Source organism: Neopsephotus bourkii, unplaced genomic scaffold (assembly GCF_033783945.1).
Source record: "Neopsephotus bourkii isolate Nb327-2 ecotype Australia unplaced genomic scaffold, CSIRO-AGI_Nbou_v1 NB_1027, whole genome shotgun sequence".
Taxonomy (NCBI): Eukaryota; Metazoa; Chordata; class Aves; order Psittaciformes; family Psittacidae; genus Neopsephotus; species Neopsephotus bourkii.
The window spans coordinates 2,734,005-2,761,551 of record NW_026901516.1 but is presented as its reverse complement, the minus strand read 5'-3'; the positions used below and the strand labels follow the sequence as shown (position 1 = coordinate 2,761,551).

The 27,547-nt window shown below is 41.5% G+C and overlaps 1 protein-coding gene across 8 annotated transcripts in view; it reads left to right on the top strand.

Annotated features, from left to right (window-relative positions):
- KCTD1 (potassium channel tetramerization domain containing 1) overlaps positions 1 to 27,547 on the top strand; it is a 99,187-nt gene that overhangs the window by 39,509 nt on the left and 32,131 nt on the right. For 6 of the 8 annotated variants that reach the window (XM_061360546.1, XM_061360542.1, XM_061360540.1 and 3 more), the window contains exon 2: positions 27,356 to 27,534. In XM_061360546.1, coding sequence (XP_061216530.1) covers positions 27,371 to 27,534 — 164 coding nt within the window. In that variant the 5' untranslated portion in view covers positions 27,356 to 27,370. Of the gene's footprint in view, positions 1 to 21,252; positions 21,758 to 26,662; positions 26,906 to 27,355; positions 27,535 to 27,547 lie in introns of those variants that run through there. The other 2 variants (XM_061360543.1, XM_061360541.1) reach the window with 2 other exon arrangements.

The following is a 27,547-nucleotide window of genomic DNA, read 5'->3' as shown; positions in this document are numbered from 1 at the left end:
ACCTGTTATACATGGTAGTCATCAAAATTGCTCTGAAATCCTCAGGAGGCAGGAAATAGTGTAGCAGGCATGTCAAATACAGTGCCCAAGCACAGCTTTCTTACCAGTCTCCATAATGAAACACGTGAATCTGGACTATTGCACTCTTTAGTGGAAGTCTGTTGTTTGTAACTGAGTGCTTCTAAAAATTGTTCAACAGAGATGGGGTTTTTTTTTGAAGACAGTAGGTTATCACAGGCTATGGCCCTTATAAGTAACATGAGGTTTGGTAGACATGTGTTTCCAAGATGAGTACGAGAAAGGCAGGATAGAGATTAGGTTTAGGGACCTTGTATACAGATTTGAGGGCAGTATATGCCCTGAAAGGAATGCAGGGAACTGTTTTTACGTTCCTAGACTGAAGCTGGTCCATTTTTGGATCAGCTATCAGAGATGGAGTTGATTTGAGGTGACTCAGGATGGTATTTTACAGGTGATCTGAGAATGGTGTTTCAATACAAGTGTTTAGAATTGTGGTTGTGGAGTTTAAAGTCAAATACTTGTCTTTATAGGTCCTTTTAGTTGCATTGGCACAGTATATTGGAGTTATTAAACTTTGTAACTATTTCAGATGGTCATTTTCTCCCCCTATCACTTTAGTTTTAAGAATATTTTTACTTTTAGAAATTAGACTCCTTTTATTTAGTTAAATCACATGAGTCAGAGAACTTGCTTGGTCCAGCCTTCAGTGATGGTTAGAATGCAAGAGGTGATCTGTTTTGTGTAACTCAGATGAAGATGACCTTTTTAGTACAGTTACGAGGAAAAAATCAGTATGACTGAAGCGCTGTTGTATCCTAACACTTTTTAAAATTCTATAGACTCTGAAATGACTATATTTGTACTCTTTCTCTGTGCACATCAAAGATAAAATGCACAAACTTAAAGGTAGCATTGAGCATTTTTTTTTTTTTTTATTTTTAACCAAAAAGTTTTCTGTGATTATCCTGTAAAAAGATTTCCCATTGCTCACTGCTCTCCTTCTAGAGAGCAAGAGATCAGAAACCTGTTCAGTCTAATTGGTGAGTCTGTATGACAGTGAGCTGCCTTATTTCGTGTATGGTGTAGAAATAAATGAGTGCTTAAACCCTTTGAAACACAGCACTACTGCAAAAGCCATAGGCTGTAATTAAATTGAATGTGGGGTTGTATTGTCTTGTGCCCTTGGCTATAAACTTGATAACAGACCATGGTACACCCACTATTGTGTTAGAAGCTGGAACCTAATTAGTGATGTTGTAGATTTTCAGTCACTTTCGAAGCCCTTCTGTTCATCTTTTTCCCTGTGTCTTCTTTCTTACTATTTTGCTTTTCTGTTTCTGAAGCAATAAAAGCACCCTTCTTTTCAGAAGGAAATCATTAAGGGCATGTAGCCAAATATGTATGTGCAAGATAATTTTTTATCGTATTTTGGATTCAAGGGACAAGTGTTGGTAACTGCATTTTATCTGATGTGGAAGAGATTTATTAGTGTTATGATAGTAAAAATATATAATCATGTTTCTGGGGAGTGCTTTCTAAGTCTCTTCCAGGCATTTGAAGGGAGAGTGAGAAAGGGATGGGAACTTCTTATAATACCTTGATCTAAAAGTAACATTAGAAGACATAGGAATTAATTCTGTTCTGGTTGTTTTTTTGAGGATTATCCACAAGGAAAAATGGCTCTTCCAGGCTTTTAGAAATTCACGTGCTTTTGCACTCAGCCAGTTTTAGTTAGTTGATCTGAAAACCTTATAACTTGTTAAGAATTTAATCCCTAATGAGGGCAAATGCCTCCCACATGTTCTTATTTCCATTTTTAGTTTGGGAAATAATCAAAGTTGTAGTGCACAGATGCAGTGTATGCATTTCCAGTAGCTTCCTACTTACTTGATATTCTTACCTATTGTATACATCTGTACACTTCTATAGCTAGGACAGATCAATTAAATTGAAACTGAGTGAAATTTTTAATCTCTGTTCACTTTACCAATGTGTGAAAGCATTGTTTTCACTGTATGTGCAGGGCTCATCTGCTCCATATAACACAGTCCTGTTCATAGATACTTGAGCTAGCACACCCTTGGGACTTCTGACTTACTTCTTATGCTAACCTGGGAGGTGCACTGCGCTGATGTGGCTTACAGCGTTTCTGGTACTTAAACTGGGTAATGTAACCTGGATAATGTGTTATGTACCTTTTGGCAAGGAGTAATCACTTGTCTTCGAACATTGGCACTGACAGTGTGAAACTGATGTTTCTCGTGTAATGCTTTCATGGTTTTCCATTGGGGAACAACAGGCGTCCAGGAGGATGAAGCTGATGCCATCTGCAGGGAGGAATGGACTATAAATCCATTGGTGAAGCTTCCCCAGGGTGGGGGTAGGAGTGGAGGCTTGAATGTAGCTCATGGGATAGGTGTTGTTCAAGTAACACAAGCTGGACCACTTCTCCTTGCAAAAGGAGGAGGACAGGTATCTCTTTATGGGAGGTGAGGCACAAGGATAAATTTTGGCTTTCCTTCTGTTTTCTTATCCCAAAGATCTTGTGAAGGTGCTGGGGTGATTTCTGATTTGGCCTTACCTCTAGCACAGTGTTTAATTTCAATCTCTCCTCCTTAAATTGCCCAGGAACCAGGTCAGATGATGCTGTTATTTGTTTTAGTTTGCTTTTCAATATGGGAAGTGGGAAGAAGAGGAGGCTGTGTAGTTGTAATTCTTGTGCTTGACAGCTCTAATAAAGAGGCCACAGCTCTCAAGCTTCCCTGCCATTTGGTGTCTATGTATACTGTTACTACTTTTAATCTGTCAGAAACATAATGCATAAATGAATGATTTCCCTAAAACACCACTTTATTTTAAGCTTCTCTCTCTCTTTTTTTTTTTTTTTTTAATGTCTATTTACGTTTAAAATTAAGGATTGCTGGATAAATTTCAAGAGCAATTTCTCTACATCCTTCAGCTGAATCCTGAGCTTTTACTCTCTGCAGTGATGTATATATATATATAGCTGCTTCTTTCACTACTGTTTATTTTCTCCATATATTTCTAGTAGGCTTCAAAAGTGGCAGGGAGAGATTGGGCTGAAGTAAGGACAGCATCCTGTCTGGTGCTTTGACCGTCAGTTAGTAAGGTTTGGTATTGGCATCCTGAGTTCTTCCTGTGGTCAGGGTTATTGGCTGCGAAGCCTGTGCTTCCTTTGCCAGCGTGAGCTCTTGTTTTATGGGTGAGGAGTTTGCAGTGCACCCAAAGGAGCAGAACTGAAACACTTGGGTGCAAGAGGAAATCATCAGTGGTTAATTACCAAGCACCCTCTGGCTTAAAGCTCCCCTGGAGAAGAAGCAGCGGAAGCATGTGGTGTGTTTGGCTGATACAGGAGTGGGAGCATGGGCTGTGTGGGTTTAGCATGAAAGAGAAGGGGAAATCCGCTCATGTTGCCCTCCTCACCTCAATTCTACTTGGGTTAAGAAGTTTTCTCCTTGTGCCTCAAGTGTGGGGAGGAGGAGGAGGAGAGAGGAAGGTGAAGTGGGCTTAAATAGCTTCCTTCCTCCTTTCTTACAAGGGTTGGCTGTTACCTATGACATGCCTGATAAATTCCTTCCCTCATATTGAAATTCCCTCATTCAGAAGTATGCAAGTCATCTGAAGTGCTGTAATTAACCCATCTAGTTTTGATGCCAAACTAGGAGGAATTAACTGTGAGAGTGAGGTTGACACGTTGGAAAGTGTAAATGGGAGCACAAACGCTGTAGCAGACAAACCTATGGCTGTAGTATGAACGGTGTGTGAATGTCAGAGGCCTCTCTGAGGGTTTCCCAGTGTTTGTAATAATGTTATGACTAGTAGCACTCACATAAAGGATGCCTGTGTGCTCTTCCTCCTCATTTCAGGTATGATGGCTGCAGTTGTTTATCACAGGAGTTAGCTAGAAAATTATTACAGACCAAGTCTGTGGTTACTGGGAGGTGATGATTTGTGTGGGCTTTTGTATAGCTTATCAGTGCTAGTTTCCATCTTGGGTTTAGAAAACATGTCTTTTTCCTGTCATCATAAAACTGGTTTCTGGAAGCTCTCCCTAGACCATTGTAAGACCAGATTCACGTTTCTTCTCTGTTCTTTAAAATGCCTTTGTTTGGGGATGAAGAAATAATAAGATGCTCTAAACATGTGGGGTTTGGCAAATAACCAGTCCATAAAGAGCTGTGTAGCCTTTTGGTATATTTTAATACTTTATCTTGTCTCTTAAATTGGTAATGCTTAAGTGTCTATCTTGTTGATTATTTTCATTGGAAAATACAGTTTTTCTGGGGGAAACCCCAAACATAACAAACACCTCTCTTTATCTGGAAATGCACACTAAGCAGTGACTGGGAAACATGGGAGTGGAAAAGTGACTGTTCATGGGGGCAAAATGGATAATGCAAAGCTCTGTGGTCCATGAAACCATGTGAGGGGAACTTAAGTTCTCTAGAACTGACAGATTTTGGTAGGAATATGATTTCTTTTCAACACGAACACTTGAAAAAGTGATATTCCTCAGCAGGGATGAAAATGCAAATCCATTTGACTCAGTCTTTTCTACCCAAGTACTGTTTGAAAATAATACAGACAGAGTGGGACTAACACAGTTTCAGTGTCAGACTCAAAATTAACTGTTGCAGAATTGTCTTTTTGAAGCTGTTGCCAATCCAAAACAGTAACAGTTGCAGTTTGACTTTTTTATATACATTTTTTCTTTTTTTTAGAAAAGCAGTAACAGCTTGAATGTCCTTTCATAACTTTGTAGTTTTGCCTTCCTTTTGCCGTATTTGACGCACTTCCAAAGCAGCCTTATTCCTGGTTTTCTCTTTAGAAATTCTTGCAAGTTACCTTTTTTTTGGGTGTATTTTTAACGTGGTATTTTTGAAATGTACCTGTATTTGTTAGTGGGTTTCAAATAAAACATTATGAGTTTTTTTGGCATCTTCCAAGTGGGACCCAAACACAAATGTTTTGTCTGAAAGTACTTTTAGATACAAACTGTTCCCTTCAGTTTTAGGCATTGAAAAGTATCAAAAGTAAGGAATTTAGAAAAAGAGTGAGGAAACCGAGGTTCATTGAAACTAGCAAGTACAAATGTGTCAAAATGGGTATCGAGTTTAAAATGTGCAGTGACTCAATACTAAATATAGTATTAATTTAGAAGCTAATGCATTGTACTGGTATATGGAAGTAGCACTACACTACTGTGTAAATGGTAAATGTATCCCCATGGTACAAAGAAGGATAATTCAATGCTCTTTTTTAAAAGTTTTCTCTGGTAATTCATTGGGAAAAGATTCCTTATGCCTGTGCTGAAGTGGAATAATGTTAAGCAGTCAGTTTTCCTCAGTACGGTATATTCACTTCCAGCTGCTCATGGGCATATTCAGGATCATGAACATAATAGTAGGCTAGATTTGCAGTACAGGATAATGATATGGTAGTAACTGTTGCAGTCACCTAAAACATACGGCAGGCACTTCCAGAAGCTTATATGCTTTGGTTGTTGAGAGGTATCAAAGTGTCAGGTCAAATACGTATCTTTCCAGGAAAAGCTATACTAGCTGATAAATATTTTTGTTTGGTTTTGTTTGTTTTTAGATTTCACAAGGCCTGTGTCCAAATTTTTGCTGAAAAAGCAAAACACGCTTCTCCTTCCTGTGCTTGGTAGCTTAGCTGAATACTCTAACTTATTGAGGCACTGGACTGATTCCAATGGACACTTTTTTTGCTACAGGGGTATGATCTTACAGGTGTTAGTTGCTGTCAGACGCTCTGGTGTGGTGATGTTCTGACATTCTTCAGTGCAGATTTCCAGGGTCAGAACTTCAACTACCCAGCTACCCTCACCTTCACAGCAGTGGTCCCTTGCTCGACAATATGGGATGGCAGAATCCTCTGTGCCCCCATCCTGCCTGTGGGGAGCAGGTTCAGGCTCCTCCAGCACAAATGAGGAGGGACCACTGCAGGGATGCTGTGTACAGCTGCTGATAGCCCTTGACTCTGGGCTCCTGAGGGTTCTCTTTAACATTACTGACAGTGATCCAAAATAGCTGTTACCTCTTTTATCTCAAAGGACTAGACTTTTAGGAGGGGAGGGGAGCAGAGATGAGCATGCCAGCTTATCTGGAGGTCAGAGAGCAAGCATTAAATAACTGCCAGCAGGATTTTGAAGGCAGAACATAAGGATTTTGTGAGAAGAAAAAGATCTAGAAATAAGTTGAAATGGAAAAGGAGGGGGGAGAGAATGCAGGGTGAGGAAATGCTACAAACTATCTTGTAGCACATCAGTTTGGAAACTAGTTCTGTATACCAGTGTGCTTCCGCTGGATTAGTTTAATAGATTCAAGGGTTAGGAAATAATGCTTCTGTTTGGAGAGGGGCTAAAATTTGAGAAAGAAATTAGTATTTAATAACAACCAAACCTTCTTTCTTAATGCTAAATAACAAATACAATAGGTGCACTGAAGCAAGCTTTGATCAAGGAGAAGATGGATCCAGAGAGTTGGCAAAGATAAATTATGCATTTTTCTCTTTAAAGTAGAAATGCTATAGGAAAACGTAAAAGAACAGTGAAGGGGTGGGGAGCAAGTTTTGGTTTTCTTCAACCTTAAACTTAGTTAAAAGAAAATGAGTATGACAGGAGTATGACGAATACATGATATTATTGTCTCTTATGGAAATTAAAATATAAAGATTTCCTTTTTTCCTTAACCTTAAGAACTGTGACATTTAAACCAGTGGTTTCCTATAGCATTTTGTGTCAGAGTAAGCATTGGCTCTTGGGTATGTATCCCAGAAGAAATCCACTATGAGTGCTGTGGTAAAATGTCCTATAAGAGTTGTGTTTGATTTTATGCCTAATGGACAACAACCTAGTTTTCCCAGGCTATTTGAAATACCTTTTGTAAATTGTAGTGTCTGGATCAACTTCTGATTCACGTCTTAATAGAACTCAGTGAGGAAGTTAGGAAAACATGTTTTTGATCAAAGTGCTGTGTAAACGAGTCATCTATTCCATTAATCTTTAAGCCAGTTCATAAAATTCCTGAGAAGAACCCTGGTGGGTTCCTGCTTCATCCCTCCTGGATGCCAAACAGAGCAGGAGCAGCTTCACTGCATGATGGGAGGGCATGTGGGAAGTTTAAGGAGCCTACATGAGGGGAGACAGTGGGAGAGTCTTGTTTTTACCATGTTTATCTGACTCGCAGTTTCCTAGTGGAATACATGTATTGTTGAATTAGTTCCATGAATAGCTGTCTGCACCCAGCATGACTTGTAGTCTGTGTATATTAATGCCTGTATTTTTGTTGTGTGTGTCAGTTCATGTTATATATGAGAACCTTAAATACCTCAATGGTGTGCTTGATCAAAACGGGTTGTTTTTTTTTTTCCCTAAGGAAACCAATGTAAGGTGATAACTCTGAAGTGAGGAGTTTCTTGTTGGTTCTGGTGGTAGATGGCTGGATTCTAGCTTTCAGCAACCCATTCTTGAGGAGTTGTTAAGCTGCTATCACACTGCAGTCCACCTTTTTCATAAATGATTTTGAACTTCTACACAACCTCTTTACAGATCTCTCTTCCGTCACGTTTCTGCCTAAGCAAATACTGACTGAGAATCTCAGATCAATATTTACAGCGCCTCTTCCCATGCTTTATATATACAGCTATATCAAGATGTATGGTTATGTACTTCTTAAGAAACTTACTCAAGGGAGAAGTTTTCATCTGATCAGCAATGTTTATTTGTTGGCAATGGTGGGGGATGCTTTGAGGACTGTTATAAAAACAGTAGTATTGTGTTTTGGAGAAACTGTCAAATGCACTGGCTTTGTTGTGACTTGAAAAATAAAGCTTTGTGTTTTACCATGGAAGAAAGTACATGAGAAGTGGCAACCACAACATAAAGTCCCCCTGGAGCAAGTTTGCTGTCTGTGTGCAGGTGGGATGGTACCATGAGAGTTAAGAAGCTGTGCTTCAGGGTATAGGAGATGACAGTGTTGGACATTACATCCCAGCTATAAGGAGGAGACAGGCTACATGGCTGAGAAGGATGGTAAGAGATGTTAATCTGGTTGCAACAGCAATCTAGCCCAAAATTGGGTGTGGAAGAAAGTCCTCATCTGTCGTAATGGAAAGCATGTTTTTTGGTGTGAAAATTAGCTGTCTTAGTATGGCTCACAGTGAACAAGCATCCTTGCAATGCAGGCCACCAGAACTGACACTGATTGTCACTCCTGTTTGCAGCCTGAGTGGCAAGGCAAGGGGAAGAGCTGCCCCCCCCCTCAGAGGTGAGCTCCTAAGAGACAGTATGGGCTTATGGCTGGGTGAGACAGCTCGCTGTGCCAGTGGTACACTTGCTGTCTGGATGGTTGGCTGGACTGTGGATGTGACGTTATCTAAAAGTAGCAGACTTTTATAGCAATTTAAGTGGAAAAACAAGACTAATGGCCAAATTCATACTCTCTGTTTTTCACTAATAGTGAAAAACAGCAGTTTGCTTCTTCATCCTCCTGGCTTTACCATCTTCATATAACTGTGCTGCCTTTACTGATGGCTTCTTGTGTCTAATCATTTCTTCATGAAGCAGATGATTATATTTATTTTATCCTGCGTGAGCTTCTTTTTGTCACTCATTTCCCTCCACTCCATTTCTACTCCAGGCAAAAATTATTTCCAGCTGAGAAGGGCTAGATGCATGTCCTCCCAGAGCAATTGTAAATGACCCTACAGATTTGCTTGTAGAAAGTAGAATATATTTCCCCTTGGTGCACACCCCCTTTTCTCACCTAGAAGGCATACAAGAAAGGTCATATGGGGCCAGACCTGAGGGGTGTGTGTGCCCACACCCCATCAGTGGCCAAGAGCAGGTGTCTGTAGAAAGCAGGAATATACAAGAAGGTGGTGCTTCTCATGTGAATGTTATAAAGATGTTTTCCAGGTCTCCCTCTGAGGTGCAAGTGATGTGGCAGAAGGACATTTATCATTAAAAAGTAGATATTAAATGCAATCCCATTGGGCTTGTAGGATAAACGGGCCCCTTTGCATTTTTCTCTCAAACTGTTTTGATGGGAATGCTGATTACAGACAAGGTAAACTTGTTTGTACTTCATTCATTAATAACAAACTATAAACTGCCCTGCCTCCCCTCCCCACAGGCAAGGCACTTGAGGAGATGCCAGGCAATTAAAGTACTTAAGACAGTAATTACACTCAAATATACAACAAAAATAAAATCACTGAACATGATTTTTTTTTTTTTATGCTTGGTTTTGTTCTCTGCATTTATTAAACTGTGACTCTTGCCTCACGATTGAACGGGAATCTCTCAACTGGTAATACCAAAGTGTGTGACAAGTTTGCTTTGGTTCAGCTGGGTATTTAATAACCTCTTTGGTGGTCTTGCTATTAAACTCTTCACAGCTCTGAAACTGCAGCTTTTTAGATGGATCTTGGTACAGAAAGCCAGAGCACCCCTGAGTCTTGGCACTGATCGGTAGAGAGATGATACCAATGCTCCCTTGAAACTTTTCCTTTCTTGGGTTTCTTGCTAGCTTTCTTATTGTACGAGGAGTAGCATCTCTGGTTACTGTGATGCTAAGGAGGGGAAGATTGACTTAGGCTGAGGTGTTCAGTTAATAATCCACGACTGGCTTCAGATGTTTAAATACTTAAATTTAGCTGATGCATTTTAGACATGTGCATGAACTTGACTTGTTCTGAACCCATTTAATGAGTTAGCATCCTGTAGTATAATGTGTGTATGCCAACTCAACGTATTTTTAAGTGAAATTCTTTAGTGACTTCAATGTCCCAGATAAAATACGCTTTAAAAAGACAGAAACTTAGCTATAATGAGATCCAGCTGGTGCGCATAAACCTTTCACATTACATTACATAATTAAGTTGGCAAGTAATGTATGGGGAAAAGTTCTTGTTGCTTATTCTTTTGTACTGGAGTTTTACAAGGCTGTATAAATACTGTAAGTATTTAATGGGGGAAATGCAGGATTAAAAGCAAACAGCAGATGATGTATGATACAAAAGTGTCATAAACCAAATACGTAACATTACCTTTTTGGTATTTAGTATTAAATGACTGAAACTTGACAGTGTTCTGAATGTCACCTATAGCTCTCATAGAACAAATTCCAATTGATTGATTTGATTACCGTGACTAGTTTAAAGGTAGATTGTTTTGTGCTAGATGATACCAGAGCATGGATTCTTTCTGAGTAATGTTTTGACTGGTCTCTTTATTCGGTATAAACTACATCACTGTGGTATTCAAAGCAGGGTACAGGCTTAGAGACTCCTTGCCATAATTTAACAACCTGTTCTCTTTTTAACAAACTATAATTACAGACATATAAACTACATCTTCATTTATTTCCACGGTAGAGCATGGGAGAGGAATGTGGGAAGGCATTCCTTGTGCCACCATCAATTTACCTGCCTAACTAGCAGTTGTTTCATAAACATCCTAGAAAGCTCTTGAAAATACTGAATGTGGAATGTGCCAAAATTGGTTAAAATGCAAGATGTTGTCCTCTGACAGGCAAGCCCTGGCAAATCTTAGCTTGATGTTACTGCCCTCGGCTGCCCTCCTCCTTTGTGAAAGGCTTTTGCTCCCTTGCAGAGTCAGCAAAAGGTACTGTGTGCCTGCACTTCAGTGGCTACAGCAAACCTCAGTCAAGGGATTATTATGGGGGGTTTTTGGGTGCTGCCATTGTCACCAGCAATTTGGAGTTTGCTGTGTTTAGTCCATGAACTGGAACACAGGAGGCATGGGCATAAGGTCTGTTTCGCCAGCTCTGCTAAGGGGGTGGTAGCCTTAGGGAGAGGAGTGGTTAAAAAAAGAGTAGTCCTAAATTGCACAGCTGTTTGCTGCATGATGGTGAGTCTGAGCCCTCAGCTATCCTCATTTAAAGGGAATGGTCAGGCAGGCATCATAATGTATTTAAAGCTTAGGCTGTTGTTCTTGTGAAGAGTGTAATTTACAATAATTGCTGCTTTTAATAATAAACAGATTTATTTGAGATGTCTCAATGCCCGCTAAGCACTTAAAATGGCAACTTAATTTCAAGATGCTGTTACCAATGTAGGTATATTGACCTCGAGCTGTTCATGAGAGAATATTGTGGGGTCATTGCCATAGTGAAGGTATATTGTGCTTAGGACCCCTTCTACAGAAGGGAAAATGAATTTTGAACTACAAATAAACTTTCACTTCCCCAAGATTCATTCAATAAGAGGTGAAAGGAACACTCAGAATGTAAGTGAATAGCAAATATCTTTTGGTTTTGTGGGTTTGTAAGTAAGTTCCCATAAATCAGTCAGCAAGTTCCCAGTTGTGACAACCACATCTCATGCTCTGACACTGCAGCCACCACAAAACTCAAGTGAATGGTGAAAACCCATAATAAGGGTGGCAAGCCAAATGAGTGCTGTTAAAAAAACAGAGTGCTGCCTTGCAGATTTCTGTCTCAATTTTTTTGTGAGCTGTCAGTACACCAATAGACTTTTGATCACTCTCTCTTTCCCCTGTGAATCTCCACATTGCCCAATGCTCTACACGGTAAAGCAGCAAGCAAAAATGTATTATGGGACTTTGTGGGGGAAGGATGGGCTGAAGACCAGTAAAAGCTCATTCATAAGGATTTGACATGGCTCAATATTTTGTGATCCTTGTTTTTAAGGAAACACGTTAATGAGCAATTACTGTAAAATACGGGACAGAAATAGGTTAAAAGTCAAAGTAGTGATAATGGGGGATTCTCTGTTTAGCTCTCTTTGCTCAGGGAGCCGAGGTCCACACTGCTCCTGGTGAAGCCAGCATGAGGGGCGCTGGGCCCATCTCAGATTTTCCATCCAGGGTGAGCTGTGATCATGCAGCCCAGTGCCACCGAAGTGTTCCAGATTAAAAAATGAGGGTAGGAAGTGTTGCTGCTCAGCAGCCTTGGGTCACTTGGCAGGGCTGTGCTTCTTGACAGCTGCTTGCTGTGTATGGGACTTGTGAACAGCTGTCAGACCTGCCGAAGTGGTAGGAGCAGTGGTTGAGGGTGCCCATAGGAATGGCTATGAGCACCCAACACCTTGTGTGCTCCCGCTGCGCAGAGCAGCCACACTAGGAGTGAGGTGTGAGCTTGCTTCAGCCTTGGAGCAGCTGGTTCCAGGGCTCTGCCAGCCTCTAGCCAAATGCTGGCCTGACCTGACCCTGCTTGGCTTCAGATCCGGTGGGATCACAGTGCAGCGGGAATAAGAGGCACTTTGTTCTCCCTTGTAGATAGACTGCAATTGAACTCGATAGTCATGAGGCTAGATTTACTGCTGTGCTCTCAGTGATTTTTATTGCACAACAGCACAGACACTCAGAGAGCAAACGAATGTGTTTCCTCAGGATTGTGAAATCCTCCTTCTGTATAAATTTGCTGGCTGAATTTTAAACATGATTTATAAAAGAAGCCTTTCCTCTTGTAGTAAACATGATTTCCCTTTTTGTAGGGCTGTAAGACAGATGTTCTTAGTCTGCAAGGTAACATTTTCAGCATGCTATTCTTAACGTGGGTTTGGCTCATCTTCACTGCTGCACACTTACTAACTGAAGCTATTTAATTGGGATGCAATAGAAAAATAGTTTCTTTCAGCATTTGTACCTAATACTGGCTTACAAGAAATGCAGAGCAAGGAAGGCATTTGTTTTGCACTGTTCAGAGGCTTTCTGAAATTCTCTGAAGTATGCTGTGGTTCTTATTTTTGGTCCATTTCCTCTGTCTTCCATTGCAAGTAGACTTTCTCTTTCTAATCTGCTGCCTGAAATACTCTTTGTTTAGGACAGCAAGTCTCTTTCTGTTGTAATCAGAGCTAGGAATTCAGCTGCAGGGTCACTCTTGGTGCTGTAGAGTTCACTGACCATGTTTTGCTAGTGGCAGTCCCAGCTTTGGCCCCTTTACACAGATCAATGCCAGGCTAACCCCATTTATTGCAACTACTGAGTCAAAACTCTGCTTCTCTTATTTAATTTAGCTCAAAATAGACATAATCCAAACAAGCGTCAGCATGGCAAAAGAGCCAGAAGAATGGGAGGAAGAAAGAAATGCCCACACTCAGGGTTTTTTTTGGAATCAAATATACCAAATGGTGCCAGGCTTCAGATGGGAGGAATTAGCTTGTACTGTATCGTTAGACCCTTTATAAAAATCGATCATCATTATTGATTCTAATTTGCATGTGAGTATTACAGTTTATCTTGTTCTCTTCGGTTCCCTTTTTGTGTTTAAAGCCATTTCTATTGTAACTGCTACTGTTTAAGCTTAGCCATGCGTTCAGATTTCTTCTGGGTTTCTTCAGTCACAGATAAATCTCCTGGTTTGCTTCACTGTGCCCCCAGTAGGTGAACCTCCATCCTTATTACTAGATGCCTTCTGCTACTTACCACAGCATAGGCCTCCTAGAAACTTCCAGACTTGCTCCTGGTGAAGCAAAGTTGCTGTTGGCAGGAGTGTGTTATTCTCTGTGAAGCTGCTTTGTGCTGGGCACTTTGTAAGGCTTGTCGGTGAAGGGGGTTTGTTAAAGCAAGTGTGTGGCAGGTGAGACCCCTGGGGCTATCAAACCCTGTGGGTGCAATGTAATTTTTTTTCTCTACCTGTGGCACACCTCAGTATGACAAAGTGTTGTGATCCTCAGGACCTTACTTGAAGTTTAGATGACAAGACCTGTATGGTGCGGTTGGCAACCGGCCACCTTTTCCGGCCGGGGCTGGAGTTAGGAATTCCACCTGCCACACCTCATTCCACGCTGCTCGTTAAATATGTGGAATAAGGCACAAACATACCTTCACCCCTTGTTGTCTCCTGGGTTGAATCTCTGTTCATTGTGCAAGGCAGCATGGGTGGAAATCATGAGGTTTAGTGTTTCTCCTAAAAATCAAAACCATCTTGCCACACATCTTTCCTCTCCAACACCTTTCCCCCAATAAAAATCTCTCCCCAAACTATTCCTCTTTGGTTCTTCAACTCCAGGGTGATGTTCAGTAGAAATCGAGCTCACTCAAGTGTGTCTGTAATAGGATGGAAGACGGCTGCCATGAGACAAATCTATAATTTAGGAATTGATGTTGAAGTTAATTTATGCTGCCCCTTGCTAGATGATCACCACAAGACCCCTGAAACCCTTCCTGTTTGTTTCAAATGATCTTTGGTTTCTTACATTACAATTAATCTATTCCTGAAGGCAAGCTGTTCAAGTATTTATTCCAGAGGGGAGACCAAAGCCTGTCAGTGTAAATGCTTTTGTTTGTTTTGTTTGGTGGGGTTTTTTTTCCTTGGTTTTATTTTTTAATTTCACCACCCTTCTCCTCATTTTTACCAATTAAATGCCATCTCCTTCTTCTGCCTGCCTGGTCCTTTTTCTTGCAGATCTTTGTTGTTCTAGTGGGGGATGCTTCAGTTTCCTACTCTGAACATGGGCTTTGTATCTCTGTTGCCTCCTTTCCTTGCCTCTTGCAGGAATGGTACTGCTTCAGCCTCTTTGCTTTTTTCTCTTTCCATGCTGGGGAGGGAGCTGATGGCTTCCTGCACTGCTCCTCTGGGCAGAAGACAGGATAAAGTAACACACAAACTGTAAGGTCTTCCTGATGTCTCCCTCAAATTTAACCTGGTTCCTGATAAAACCCAATACAAATGTTATCTCTCAGGCTTTATCTGAAATTGGTCTTTTAAAGACTCCGGATGTGTTGCTGTACGATTATCCCTTTATCTGCTGCTTTACCTGTCAACTGTTCTTCTTGTGATGGTTTCTTCTACTTTTCAGATCTCTATTGGAATGTGGTGGGGGTTTTGTTCAAGATATTTAAAAGTACTCATACTTCTGATACTCAAACTGCTCTTTTTCTTTTTTGGTTTTTTTTTAATACTTCAAGATCTTGTTGTTCTTTTTCTATTACTATAAAGGATATTTCCCCTTATCAGCATATTTTTACTGGTTATTACCATTCAAGATATTCAGCGGGTTTGTTTTCTCTAGCTTCAGTTAGACGAAGTCTTTCCCCTGCCTTCTCCATCAACCCAACAAAAGATTTCTTGTAGTGTTATTTTTAATGAGAATAATTTTGAGCTGTCCCTTGAATCATCTAATGATGTGATTCTTCTCTGTTGTTGGTTTCTTTGTCATAACACAACTGTATGTACTGTCAGTTTATGTTAATGTGTCTATTTTGTGCTTTTCAGTTTTATTGAAATGTGCTGTACATTGGAGGCAATAAAAACCAATAGATAAAGTGAGATAGACTTTCTTGTTGATTGACAGGTGTAGTCTTTTCTGCTTCTCTAAACATTTTCATGTCTTCTTTTTGTCTAAGCACTGGTGCTTTATGTGTTAGTAATGACTAGAGAAGCACAAACACAGTCTTAGAATCAGGCCATGCTTCAAAGAAGGAATGTATATTGTGTAAGATTTCATCCACTATTCTAAAGTTATGTGTGTGGTCTGTTGTGGTGCTGGGTCAAATCAAAGCCTTTTAATATAAAATTAAAAGTTTACTGAGCTAGTTAGTAGAGGTCATTCTGTCTACAGGTAGACTGTCGTTTGTATCTTCATGATGGTGGTGGTGGCAGTGATGGCTTCTGTAGCATATAGCACATGGTTATATAGATTCACAGTTAATCCACTCTTGTGGGGAAAAAAATGCTAAAATTAGCTGCCAAATGGATGGTTTTTATCATATGAGCTACAGTGACTACTTGGAGAAATCCCTACAGGTCTGAAAACAATCATCAAAATTGTATTTCTTAGCCTTGGATCCTGAAGTATCTCTTACACATAATGGAATCAAATGAACCAAATCTAAAATATGCTTTGTTCATATGCCATATGGCCATCATCTTGCCAAGCACTCTTCTTGCCTTCCAGAGCAGACTCCTGTCTTTTCCTTTCCTCGTATCCTGCCCTTCATACTGACCAAAACAAATTGCTGCTTGATCCCTAGTCATATGCCTACTGTTCCTTTTTTTTCCCTTTGTCCATAAATGCTTTTCCAGAAAACACCAGAAAAGAGGTAAAACTAACTAAAAACCTTCATGTGCTGCATTAAAGGTGTGTTTTGAATTTAACCCCATCTGTATTTAGCATAATTCAGCATTTCAGTCCCTTTCTACCAGCCACCCAAAAGCATACTTACCCCTTTGAGAGATTTGAAATCCAAAGATGGACAGATTTTGATATGGGGTGGAGGTAGGGAAGTATCTAGGTCACTGATGGCTTTCAATTCATGTCCTGTGTGCTGCATTGTACCCCACTTTCAGAGCTCTGGGGAGGTCCCTGTTGAGATGTGTATTTTTAGTAGGAAGCTGTTTCCTGCCCTTGCACCCAGAGCATCTCTGTGGTGTCATGTCACCTATCCCGAGGTGTTAAGTAACCCACGTGCATTTTGAAATAGCTAATGATAATACGATTTCTCTCGGGATAGTGTTTGGGCTTTTTCATTCACCTGGTTGTTATGAAATCTGTAGGCTGATAATTTTAATGGGAGTTACAAAGAGGAGAGGAAAAAGTCCAAGCCAGCCCTGGAAATGCATAGGATCGTGGTAGAGCTGAGTAAACGCTCCCTATTGCAGTCTGTTTTAACAAGGACTTCCAAAAAGCCTGTCATTTCAGTAAGTTCAGCTCTTACCCTTTCTTCACGCTGTCCTCCCTCTTGGCAGTCTTTGTCCCTCTGGTGGGGTTTCAAGTAGATGATTATTTTTGAGAGATAGGGTTGTTGTAAGTTCAGCTTTGGAGACCTGCTGGGAGGGGAGGTGGATGGGAGAGAGGAGAACTCAGCAGTGATACAGGGCTCTTAAAAGTCCACCCTTTCTGCCGATTCCGTTGATACTGGAGTGAGAAATGTATGATTTAAGATTACAGTTTCACACCGTATTCCTAATTTTCTTCCAGACTGAACTGTAACTGTCAAAATTGCAATTCTGTTTATGTCTTCATTATAAATCAGATCATTACAAATGTATGGCTTTAAAGCCCTTTTGTGCTTTTTTATGCAGCTAGGTTTATAGATGAAGCTGTCTATCTGTTTTATTGTCTATCCACATAATTACTAAGTGGACACAATGTCTTCAAAATTACTCCTCCATCTGAGAATATTTTATTATTGGTTGCTGCAAGAAACATCTGGAGAGTGCTTAGAGCTCGTGTGTGTTACAGCATTTCAAAGACATGGTTTTATTAGATCCTTGTAAATTGTCCCTTCCCTTTTTCTTCTTCACATGGCAGGAAGAGCTAATAGAGGCTTTCTTGTGTTTTTCTTAAGCCTCATAAAGTGGTTCCAGATACGAAATTCTTCAGGTAGTCTGAAGGTGTGTGTTTTGTTGTTTGCATGTTCTGAAGTAGGTAGTGTTCTGTTGATGTGTCCAAAATCACATCTTCCCTAGATGGGTCAGTATTATCTCTTTCTGCTCCTAGGCAAATTAATAAACCGAATTTTAAAAGTGCAAAGAAAAGCAGGCGGCTGGCTGATTCAAAGGGAGAGGCTATGTTTTTCATCACCACCCTTTCAAAGCTTCTCTGAATCAAAAGAACCATTGGATTGCGAAGGCAAGACCTATGCCACACCAGAAGCTCCCAGTTCAGCAATTTTCCCAGGGTAAAATTATAACTCATGTTTCCTCAGCACAGGCTGTAACTGGCAGCGTTCCTTCTGCTTCTAAGGGTGAAATTGCTGCCGGGGGAACAGGCATCTAATGTGCCTCTGGAAGTTTTACAATGGGTGTTAGCCTCCCTTTGTGGAAAGGTAGACGTTCTTCTGGAACATACCCAAGGGCAGGTGCTATTCAAACTGGAGTGTAAATTAGCTTCAAATAGCACAGTACGGGCTTATTTTTGTTCAGTTTGGGAGTCAAATCTAAAGAAGAAAACCCCATTTCTCAAATTCTGACAGTTCATGACAATCTTCCAGTTACCCCACTGAAGTTTGCATTTTTATAGGTCTTTAAAATCTTCAGATACGACTGCAATTCAAGATGCTAATCTTTATTCACGTACTACTGATAGGATCTTCACTCGCAAACAAAACAGAGAGATTTTAGCAATGCTTGTGTTTTTGGTGTTGCTTCTCACCAGAAGATTATCGGACAAATTGCAAACTCAGTCTGAGAAGAATGTAACCTGTTGGTTTCTTTCTCACTCCAATTTTGACACCATCTCTAAGGGTTTGTTTAACTTTGCATTCAAATGTGCCAGCATAGTTCTGGCAAACAGAAGTCCTTTCCTTGTAAACCCAGGAGGGAGTGTTTTCTTTTTTCTTGTCCTTTTCTTATGTAAAAACTCTTACAAAATATGCATGGAGTGCCTGCTAGAAGTGGGTAAAAGGCAACAACACTCGAGTGAGAAGTCTGACTGAAAATTACATTATTAATAATCTCCACCTACGGAGGCATCCAACCTGGGAACAGCTGGAAGATGGATTCCAGTGTTCAGATCTCCCCTATCCCTTCCCATGTCCATTCCTGGTCTGAACCTCATGTACATGAGTGAGGAAGAGATGGCTGTTGGATGCCTGTCTTCACTGGTGCAGGAGATGTGGTGGGAAGTCCTCCATCCCTCCCTTTGGCTGCTCTGTGCTGAGCTATTCCCAGGGACTGGGGATTGCTGCTCGAGTTGCTGCCTCCTTCATGGAGGAGGTATAGATTCTGGATGGACCCCCCAGAGCATATAGGTATGTCATCTGCAAAGCTGCTGTCAGGCCACACATCATGCAACAGGGATGAAGTGGTCCAAGGTATTTTGGATTGATGCTGCTTGCTGGAATAAATGAAGCTTTGAGTGCAGAAGAACTGGTCTGTCGTCTTTGTCTCTTTGCCAAAAGGTGAAACTCCCTTTGCATGCTTGCTTTCCTGTGAAGTACAGGTAAATTCACATTGTCTCTGCTACCAGAGGTTTGATAGAGGTAGGAGAAGAAAAGCGACCTATTTTCCAGGTTTAAAGGAAAGTAAATGAAACTGTCCTCAGGGCAGAAGAAGCAAAGACTTTTGTATCAGCTATAGTGTTGTGGGGAGGGCTGCCGCGCTGCTGAAGGCTCTTAGAGCTGGCAGCCTCTTTCCCAGGGACTGCTCATCTCTTTAATAGTGTTTCCTTTTTGTTCTTTTCAAGTGTCCATAATGACTGCAGCCTTTCTGCACTGAGACTGAGGGATCTCTTGGCACTTACTGTCTTGTAACAGTTTCTGCAGTATCTGGCAGGATCCCCCTTTTGGCTGTGAGAATAAAGAAGGCTGAGTGAAGGTCACAGAGGTGCTTTGCTATATGCTTTGGTAATAATTTGAACTGGATATGTCCAGTTAGAGAAAGCTCAGGCTGGGGTGTTATGATTCCTTTTTGTCACTCCTAAATCAGTTTTACTGCTAGCTTGAGCAGAAGCCAGTGCAGAACAGACAAGCTCTTGGTGGAGCAAGTGGCTTGAAATGCCAGGTGTCCGGTCCGCTCCTGTCATAGAAGCAGCACAGCAGGTCTGTTGACCTTTGATCCGATGTTCTCCTGTGTGTCTAAACATTGCATCCTCCAGCATGGTTAGGGGATGTTTGTGCCTCCTGCACCCTGGGGTAACCACCCTGTGATTACATGGTGTCAGGTGGGCAGCGGTGTGCTGTGCAGTAATTGAGAGCAGCTTTCAAATCCAGTTTTGCTTGTAAATTAAATGGCCACTTTTACTGAGTGAGAATCGAATCAGCACGTCTGAAGACTGTGGAAGTCATCTATTTCCATTATGAAAGCCAATGTGGCTAGTGGAAGTGGGTGTGTTCAGGGGTAATGAATCTGAGCTGGATCCCCAAGTTACATGTGGATTTTTTAATAGAGCAATGGGTTGGATATATGCCAAAGATCCTGCTTGCATGGGTTTAAGCCAAGTCCTGTGTCAGCCACATTTACCATTTGCTTGACCAAAGCCTAGAAGGTGTGCACAGCAAGAAATGGGTAGGCAGTGCAGAAGAACAGAGCTTTACTTGCAGGGCCTGAATGTAATGAATGAAAACGTTTGGGCTGGCTTCAGCAGTGCTTACCCAAACAAGCAAGGGGCTGAGTTAATCTTCCGTAACAGTACAAACATATAGAATATCTTGAGGGAGGTATTAAACTTTTGTCTGCAGTTTCAAGGCTTAGGGGAGTTTTCTAAGAAGTTTACAAGCACTCGAGAAGATACATCCTGTCTCTATAAACTTTACCTTTTCCAGGTTTTGGACTCACTTTTACTGCTGTACTTGTATAAGCATAGGTCCTCATTTGACTCCTGCCTTATCCCTAAATCTTTTTTCTCCAGTTAATTAAGGGATTTTTTTTTTCTTAAGGTCTCAGTGGCCAGTTTCTGGTGAAGGTGTGGTTAGTTAGAGCTGTTCTGCTGAAGTTAGCTGTGTGCTACAGACTTAGCTGCTGGGCGCTGGGATTCTCAAAGTGTCTTCAAGCTCTTATCCAAGGGCAGTTATAACTGTCCTGTGTCTCCGGGTAAGCATGTCTCTCCATCCATCACAAATACTTTACTTCCTTCAGCCCCTTGCCTTGCATTTGTTTCTCTGCACCTGTGGCATTTGTTCTAGGTCCTGATCAGCTCTGATAAAATCCCAGCAAGGCTCATTTTAGCAAGGAAATGCAAGCACAACCTCTCCAGTACTTGCAGCTCTGAGTGGATGTACGTGCTCAGCACCACCAGCATCTCGAGGAAGAGAAGGCTGTGAACAGCCAGCATGTGGGATGTGGAGCGAACAGCCCCCATCTTGAGGGGCCAGATCAGCACATCATCCCAGAGCTAGTGCCTCTGGGACAGGAGGATGAAGCATCTAAAACTGTCCCATCAGGTAAGTGCTCCGGTCGTCACTGCTATAGTCGCTCTGGTGTGAAAAAGAGGTTCATTATCACCTTTGTAGACTTCACCTGTATATAAGTTATTGCAGGATACAGAAGACAGCCTGACATGGTTCCTGGCACCTCTAGGAAAGGGTGTCAGCCAAGATTTTGTTTCATGATGGCTTGTACTTTATACCTTGGCTATGATGGAACTCTGTGGGTATTCCTGTTCCCTCTGTCAGGCAGCCTTGTGGCATCCAACTTTCTAAAGGGGGTTGCTGCGTGTGCTTCTGCAAATATTACTGAGTGCTGTAAGTGCAAGTGCTGCACTTGTGACAGGAGGAAGAAGAAGCAGCTGCTTGGTACATTAGCTGCTTGGTAGTAGTCGGTCTGCCTCAACATCTCAAGAAAACATTCCTGCTTGTGAAGATCTCCGCTGCATTTTACTGTCTTGCATAGGATAATTTGACCTTCTGCCACATGTTGACAGACATTCAGCATTTAAAATGAGGCTTTTCCTCCAGAGGCTTAAAACAGTAATTCTAGTACTACCACTGAGTCTCAGGGGACCTGATATTTTGTCTTACTGTGGTACTGAATTGCAGCTGATAGTGTTTTTCATGTGGCAGTCAAACACTTGTTTTGGAGTTTTGCTTTATAGACATAATTCGTAATGTTCAGAGTCAGCTAGACTGAAGCTCGCAGCTGTGAGGGAAAGAGCAGCTGGATTATATTGATGAAAGGCAAAACATGAAAGTGCAGTCAGCATACTTTCGCTGGGGGAAAAAAAAAAAGCTATTCCTTTGTTTTGCAGACCCAGTGGCATCAGTGCAGCTCAACCATGGCCTCAGAGAGCTACTGACCATCGGTGTAAGGGTGAAGAAGCAGAAATGGTATGGATGTGCTCATATATGAACTTTTGCCAAAGATCTAGGCAACTTCTTTGTGCTTCTAGAGTCTTCAGAGTGAAGGTGAAGAGAAGGCACTGTGGTGGCACGCACACCTTAAGAGAACAAAATGCAGCTTGCATGCTCTGTCTTGTGCACGTAGTCATCTTTGATCGCCTTGCAGGACTTCTCTGTCTGAGAGGCCAGTACAACCTGGTGTCGTCTGTGGTTTCTGTATACCATGGTCACAGCCAGAGAATTTGGTGTGAGGACATGGCCTGCCCATAGAGGTGCCCAGGACGCGATTTTCCCCTTTTGAGGAGGACGAGCACCTGGGCTTCCTAGACACATACTGTTGTATCTCTGCCTGCTTGCTGCACCTTCCAGAAGTGCTGTTTGTACTGATATTGTTTATGTTGAATAAATGCTTTCTCCAGCCTCTTTGTTGTGGTGACTGTTTTTGCTGAATCGAAATAGAAAAAGTGGGGGTGCTTGTTTAAGCATTGTGGCAAGACATTATCAGGATTATTTTTTTAATCTTTAATGAAATGTTTGTTTTGAAAAAGTGCATCCTCAGACTGGGGACACTTGTGCAGGAGCTGAATCTGAGAGTAGTCCTAATGTTCCTGGTTTGGATGAAGGACTTGAACAGGACTTTCCCACATCCCACAAGCACCTGTAAGCATCAGACTGCTGTTTATTTCTGAGTCAGATGCATAGCTGTCCCTGAATGACACTTGAGTGATTTCTGCTTTGTACTGAAGGAAAAGTGAACTGTCTCTAACTTCTGAAGTTTGTTCACTGTTTGGATTCATTCCCCGTGCAGTGGGATGTATGGGGAGGAGACATTTCTGCTGGAGGTGGCTGATGTGGTTGTGCTAACTGCTGTTGCCAGCTCTTCCTGGGCATCACCAAGCTTTTGTGAGGAGAAACTTCTGTCTCATGGCTTTCTGTTGTGAAACAAAGATAATGAATATAGACAGATTCAATGCTTTAGAATAAACTACTGTATGATTATAGTGTCTAATGTCTAGACTAGATAAGACAAGCTTGTCCTCACCTCCCCAAAAAATCCAATAGAGTTTGAAACATGTAACTCTGAGTTTCTCAGCAGTAATAATTGCTTGGGCTGTGACAAGGAGTGTGCAATAGTTTTAGAATTTGATACAAAGGTTAGAGGTACAGCACATTGAGTAGCATGTATATGCACTCCTGCTTGAGCTGAGCTGCCTCACAGGGAAGATGTTGGCTATAATAACCCTAGCCAGCAATGTCATGACCTGCAACCTAAAATGATCCCTGCAGTCCAGTGAGTCAAGCAGATGCTTGTACTTGAATGTCGGTCCTTCTGTGAGTGAGCTTGGGTTGTCTTGTAGTGGCATGGGTTTTGTCAAGGTTTCTAGCTTAAGAAGGGAACTGGAATGACTTTACTGAAGACCACAGAGTATAAATAACACTCTGCTAATCATAGAGTGTATGAGTGAATATATTGAGGGGAGGAGGAGCCTCCTGTCTCTTTATTGTTTTTTTTGTACACTTAGCAGCACATTGTAATAACTCACGTTCTTCAGATATCTCTTCTTTCTTCCACTTGCTACCAGAAGATTGGCATGGTTCTGATGTTGTTATTTGGTAGACCAGTTGCAGGGGTGTGTGTCTCAGCCCTACAGCTACTGTGCTTTTTTCAAAGGCTTATTCTTTAACAATATTCTTGAATGGATTTGGGAAGAGGGTGTTGTAGAAGAAAAAGGCAGGGAAGAGATCTGAAAGCTCTCCTCTGTGATCCTCAATCCTCTTTGGTAGAAGAAATTCTAAATCATAAGGATTTTTGTAAATCCCAGGGAGGAGGAGTTCAGGCAGGGCTGCTTTTGCTTTGTTGTTGAGCCTTGCCCTAGGAAGGCTTGCCTTGAGCAGAAAATGAGAAGCAGGTTTAGATATACTCAAAAGACCTGGACCTACAAACTGCTTCTTGTTGAAAGACTCCTTCAAATATCAGCAGGAAAGTGGAGGAGGCCCAGACTGCTCTAATAGAGCAGTGGTTTGTGAGCCCAAACTGAAAAGTTTTATATGACCTAAATGCATTTAACCTGAGGGATTTTAGCACTTTTGAGCATGTAGTTTCAGTAATAAATTCATTCTGATTGGAAATCAGAACTCATTTTTTCAAGAAGTTGTTAGAAAAGGAGAATTTTTGAGTACTAATAATGATAAATGTTTTACAGGGTATTTAAAGTATTTTGGCCCACAGGAACTGTTGCAAAACCTAGGATTTCCTGTTCTTTTTTTTTTTTTTTTTTTTAGGGTAAATGTCCCAGTGTTTGAGAAGTAAAGGCACCAAGTGAAAAAGAGCCTGTTAGAGATCAGGAAGGTCACTGCCCATCCAGACTGTTCTGGCGCTAGCTGTGCTTTGTGTCCCACTCATGAATAAAGTTATTGCAGTTCCCGAGGCAGAGGCCAACCTCTGTGATCTCCCATGTTGGAACAGCTGTGGCTGAGCTAGAAACCCTTCCTGGGTGCAAATCTCACCTGCCTGACACCAAGCACACCACGAAAGGCTTCTGAAGACCTTTTTAATCCTTGTCATCAGCTGCTCTAGATAGCTGGCTGGATCCTGTTTGGTTTAGTTTCTATGATTCCCTTCTCTTTTCCTGTAGTTGTGTCTAAGGAATTACATTTGTAATCACTTTAGGTAGTGGGAGCTTAATTTACCAGCAGTGCCTTGTTCTAACCACTTCTTACCCAACTTTGGTCACTTCATGTTTGCAATAATCCAACATAAGCTATATACTTCTTCAGAGAGGCTATTTGTCCCTGTATTATCTTTTCCACAGCTGAAACAATACAGTGATTTTACTTAATGCAGTGGCTTAATTCTGTTCTGTTAAATGGCAGTGGTCTTAATGCCATACATGTTGGATGGCGATCTGTGCTGTTTGTTGTTGGATGTTTTTTAAGCACCTTGTTCTCTAAATCCCATTTCTGCTTTAATTTCTCTGAGGCAACTGCAGTAGCAATACAATTGCCTGATATCAAAGGGGTCTCCAAAACTCAGTGAACTGGTTTTATCCAGTGCTTTGTGAGCTAAGGCTGGAGCAAGGTTAGCATTATTGTATTTAATACCTAAACACTGAGGAGATGGGTGTTGTTTCTTGAGGTGCATTACATGCAGATAACTTAAAGGGGGGAATGTTGGAAAGAAGGAGGATGAAATAAAATAGCTAGAGGTTTTCTTATAAAGCATTTTTATTTCTTGGGAGTTTTAGTAGGTGAACTCTGTAAATGGCAGCTTGGTTACATCTTGGTTTTGGAAACTGGTTCACTTTTTTCTTACAGTTTTGGGGGGTTTTTTGCCTTGTAAAATTCCCACACTCCTTTGACCTATCTCCCATCCTGGCAGTGATGTTTATACTATGCATTCTTCTACCGTTTCGTGCAGCCGGCGCTATCGCAGCTATGCTGAATGAGGTCCCAGCCTAACTACAATATTAACCCTGCAAATCTGTCCATTTTCTCCCCAGCAGCCCCAGGCAGGGTATACAGGAGAATGTGTCCAATTGAAAAACTATTACAGACTTGGTGGTGCTGCAGTGTGCTGAATTGCAACAGGGCTGTGTTTTTCTGCCAGAAAGAATCCTACTAAGGGAGGTGGTGGTGTCTACCTTGTACAAGTTATAGAATTTGGTTTTTTATTTTAAGTCTCAGCCTTTGTTGATGATTTAAAATGAAATCAAACTGTTAAGTCTGCTTTTAAGCACTGAAATGTGTTCCATTACTCACACTTGCTGCTTTCTTCTTGCTAATCATCCAATGTGTGCTTTTTTTGTTTTACACACACATGCACATCCCCCCCTGCCGCCCCAGTTTGGTTCACTCCTTTCCTTGTTACTTTCACCTTTCCAGTTGTTTTTGATTTTTTCTTCATTATTTTACTAAATATCATACTGCAGATCAGTAGCATCTTGGGTGGTGGTTGTACCACATAGCATTTATAGCAGACATTAGTTTTGCATAGCGTGTGTACCTTATTTTGTCTGGACTTGTCTTCATTGTGCTGCAGGCACCTCCTGAAGCAATTGTAGTGATTAAGCATGGTATTTCTGCAGATTTATATTAACTTCTGCTTATAAAGAAACAGAAGAAACACAGCTCTTCCTTCCCTTCCCCCCCCCCCCCCCCGACATCTAAACTGGATGTTTTTCTTCATCCCCTTCATTTTTATCAGTATTTGACCTAAGCTTGCTTTTGTATATGAAAGAAAATTAGTTAAGTACCTTGTGGTTTATAGGTGCCTTTTGTTACATATTACTTGGATTTATTGTGCAACATTGGCCTGTAAATCATTTCAGTTAGACATTTACCTGGCTTGCGCTGCCCTTACGGTTTGAGCCTCTTAACAGGCATGAAAAATGGGGAAATTATGTTTTCAGTGGCAACAGGCTTTGCTAGTCTGAATACCCCGTAACTCTCACGGCCATGCTCCACTTCTGCAAGGCTTGCTGCCCAGCTTTGCAGAGATGTTTACAAGGAATCCATTCCATTTTGCAGCTGAAAGACGTGTTGAAAGAACAAAGAGAGGTTTGTGATGAAGTGTATCTGGCTTCTTGCTGCTTTGCTTACCTTTTAAATGTAAAACTTAGTAATTTGCAAGAGCTTTTAGTTCTCAGGGCATCCCTATAAGATTCCACCCCATACAGAGCTTTCCTTCAGTCGAAAGCGGGTTGTCTCAAAACCGCTCTTGAATGCATTTCTATTTTAATCCCCAACTTTGAATGCAGCCTGCCTTACTGGCTCCGGCAAATCGCCCTGCCCTGCCCCACCCGCCGCGCGCGCAGGCTGTGTCTGCTGTTTGCTGGCGTTACATCTCTTCCTCTGTGACTAAAAGTTGGTTTCACCAGCAAAGCGTTGGCTCCCGCTCCGCTCCTGGAGCTCGCCTGCCTCGGGAAGTCGCTCCGACCTGCAGCCTATGTGGGCACGTGGGGGCATCTGTTGCCATACGTATAACTTTTAAATGGAAAATGTCTTTCTCAAAGGCTGCCGATGTCCAGTGGTCTGCAGTCCATGAGCAGTTGACTAGTCCAGGTGTTTCTGCTTCTGTTTCCGTGCTATGTGAATTGGGAGTTCGAGAGAAGAGTGTGCAGGATGGAGGAGTTGAGGGTTTGTATTTATGTTCTGACTGTACGGCAGCGATGGAGGGATTGGGAAGGAACAGAAAGTCTACCTGGGGTTGTCTTAACAAAATAGTAATTTTCACGGTCTTTCTTCTGCAACTCTTTCTGTCAGAGTCTTTATCAGCTCTTAAGTACAAAAATGACCTTTCTTCTTTTGTTATGGATTGTCTGTCATGAGCAGTATTCAGGAAAAACTTGTTTCATTGAACATGGTTTCTACTTTGTGGGTTTTATCACTGCATTTTGCCCCACTTATTTAAAATGTAGCCAGTAAGAGCTGAATTGATTTTTTTAAAAACTGCCAAATATTTGTCTGTGCTTTAATAAGATAAAAGTCATGAGCAGCTGAGACTATGAGGCAGTGCTATTGACTCGAGACTGTGGATTTCTGTGAGGTTTTTAAGGAGATCATTAACCCAGGTCTATCTCTTCACAGGACAGTCGGCCCAATATGTCAAGACCTCTGATCACTAGATCCCCTGCATCTCCATTGAACAATCAAGGCATCCCTACTCCAGCACAGCTCACAAAATCCAATGCACCAGTTCACATTGATGTGGGTGGTCACATGTATACCAGCAGCTTGGCCACGCTTACAAAATATCCCGATTCCAGGTAATTTTAAAAA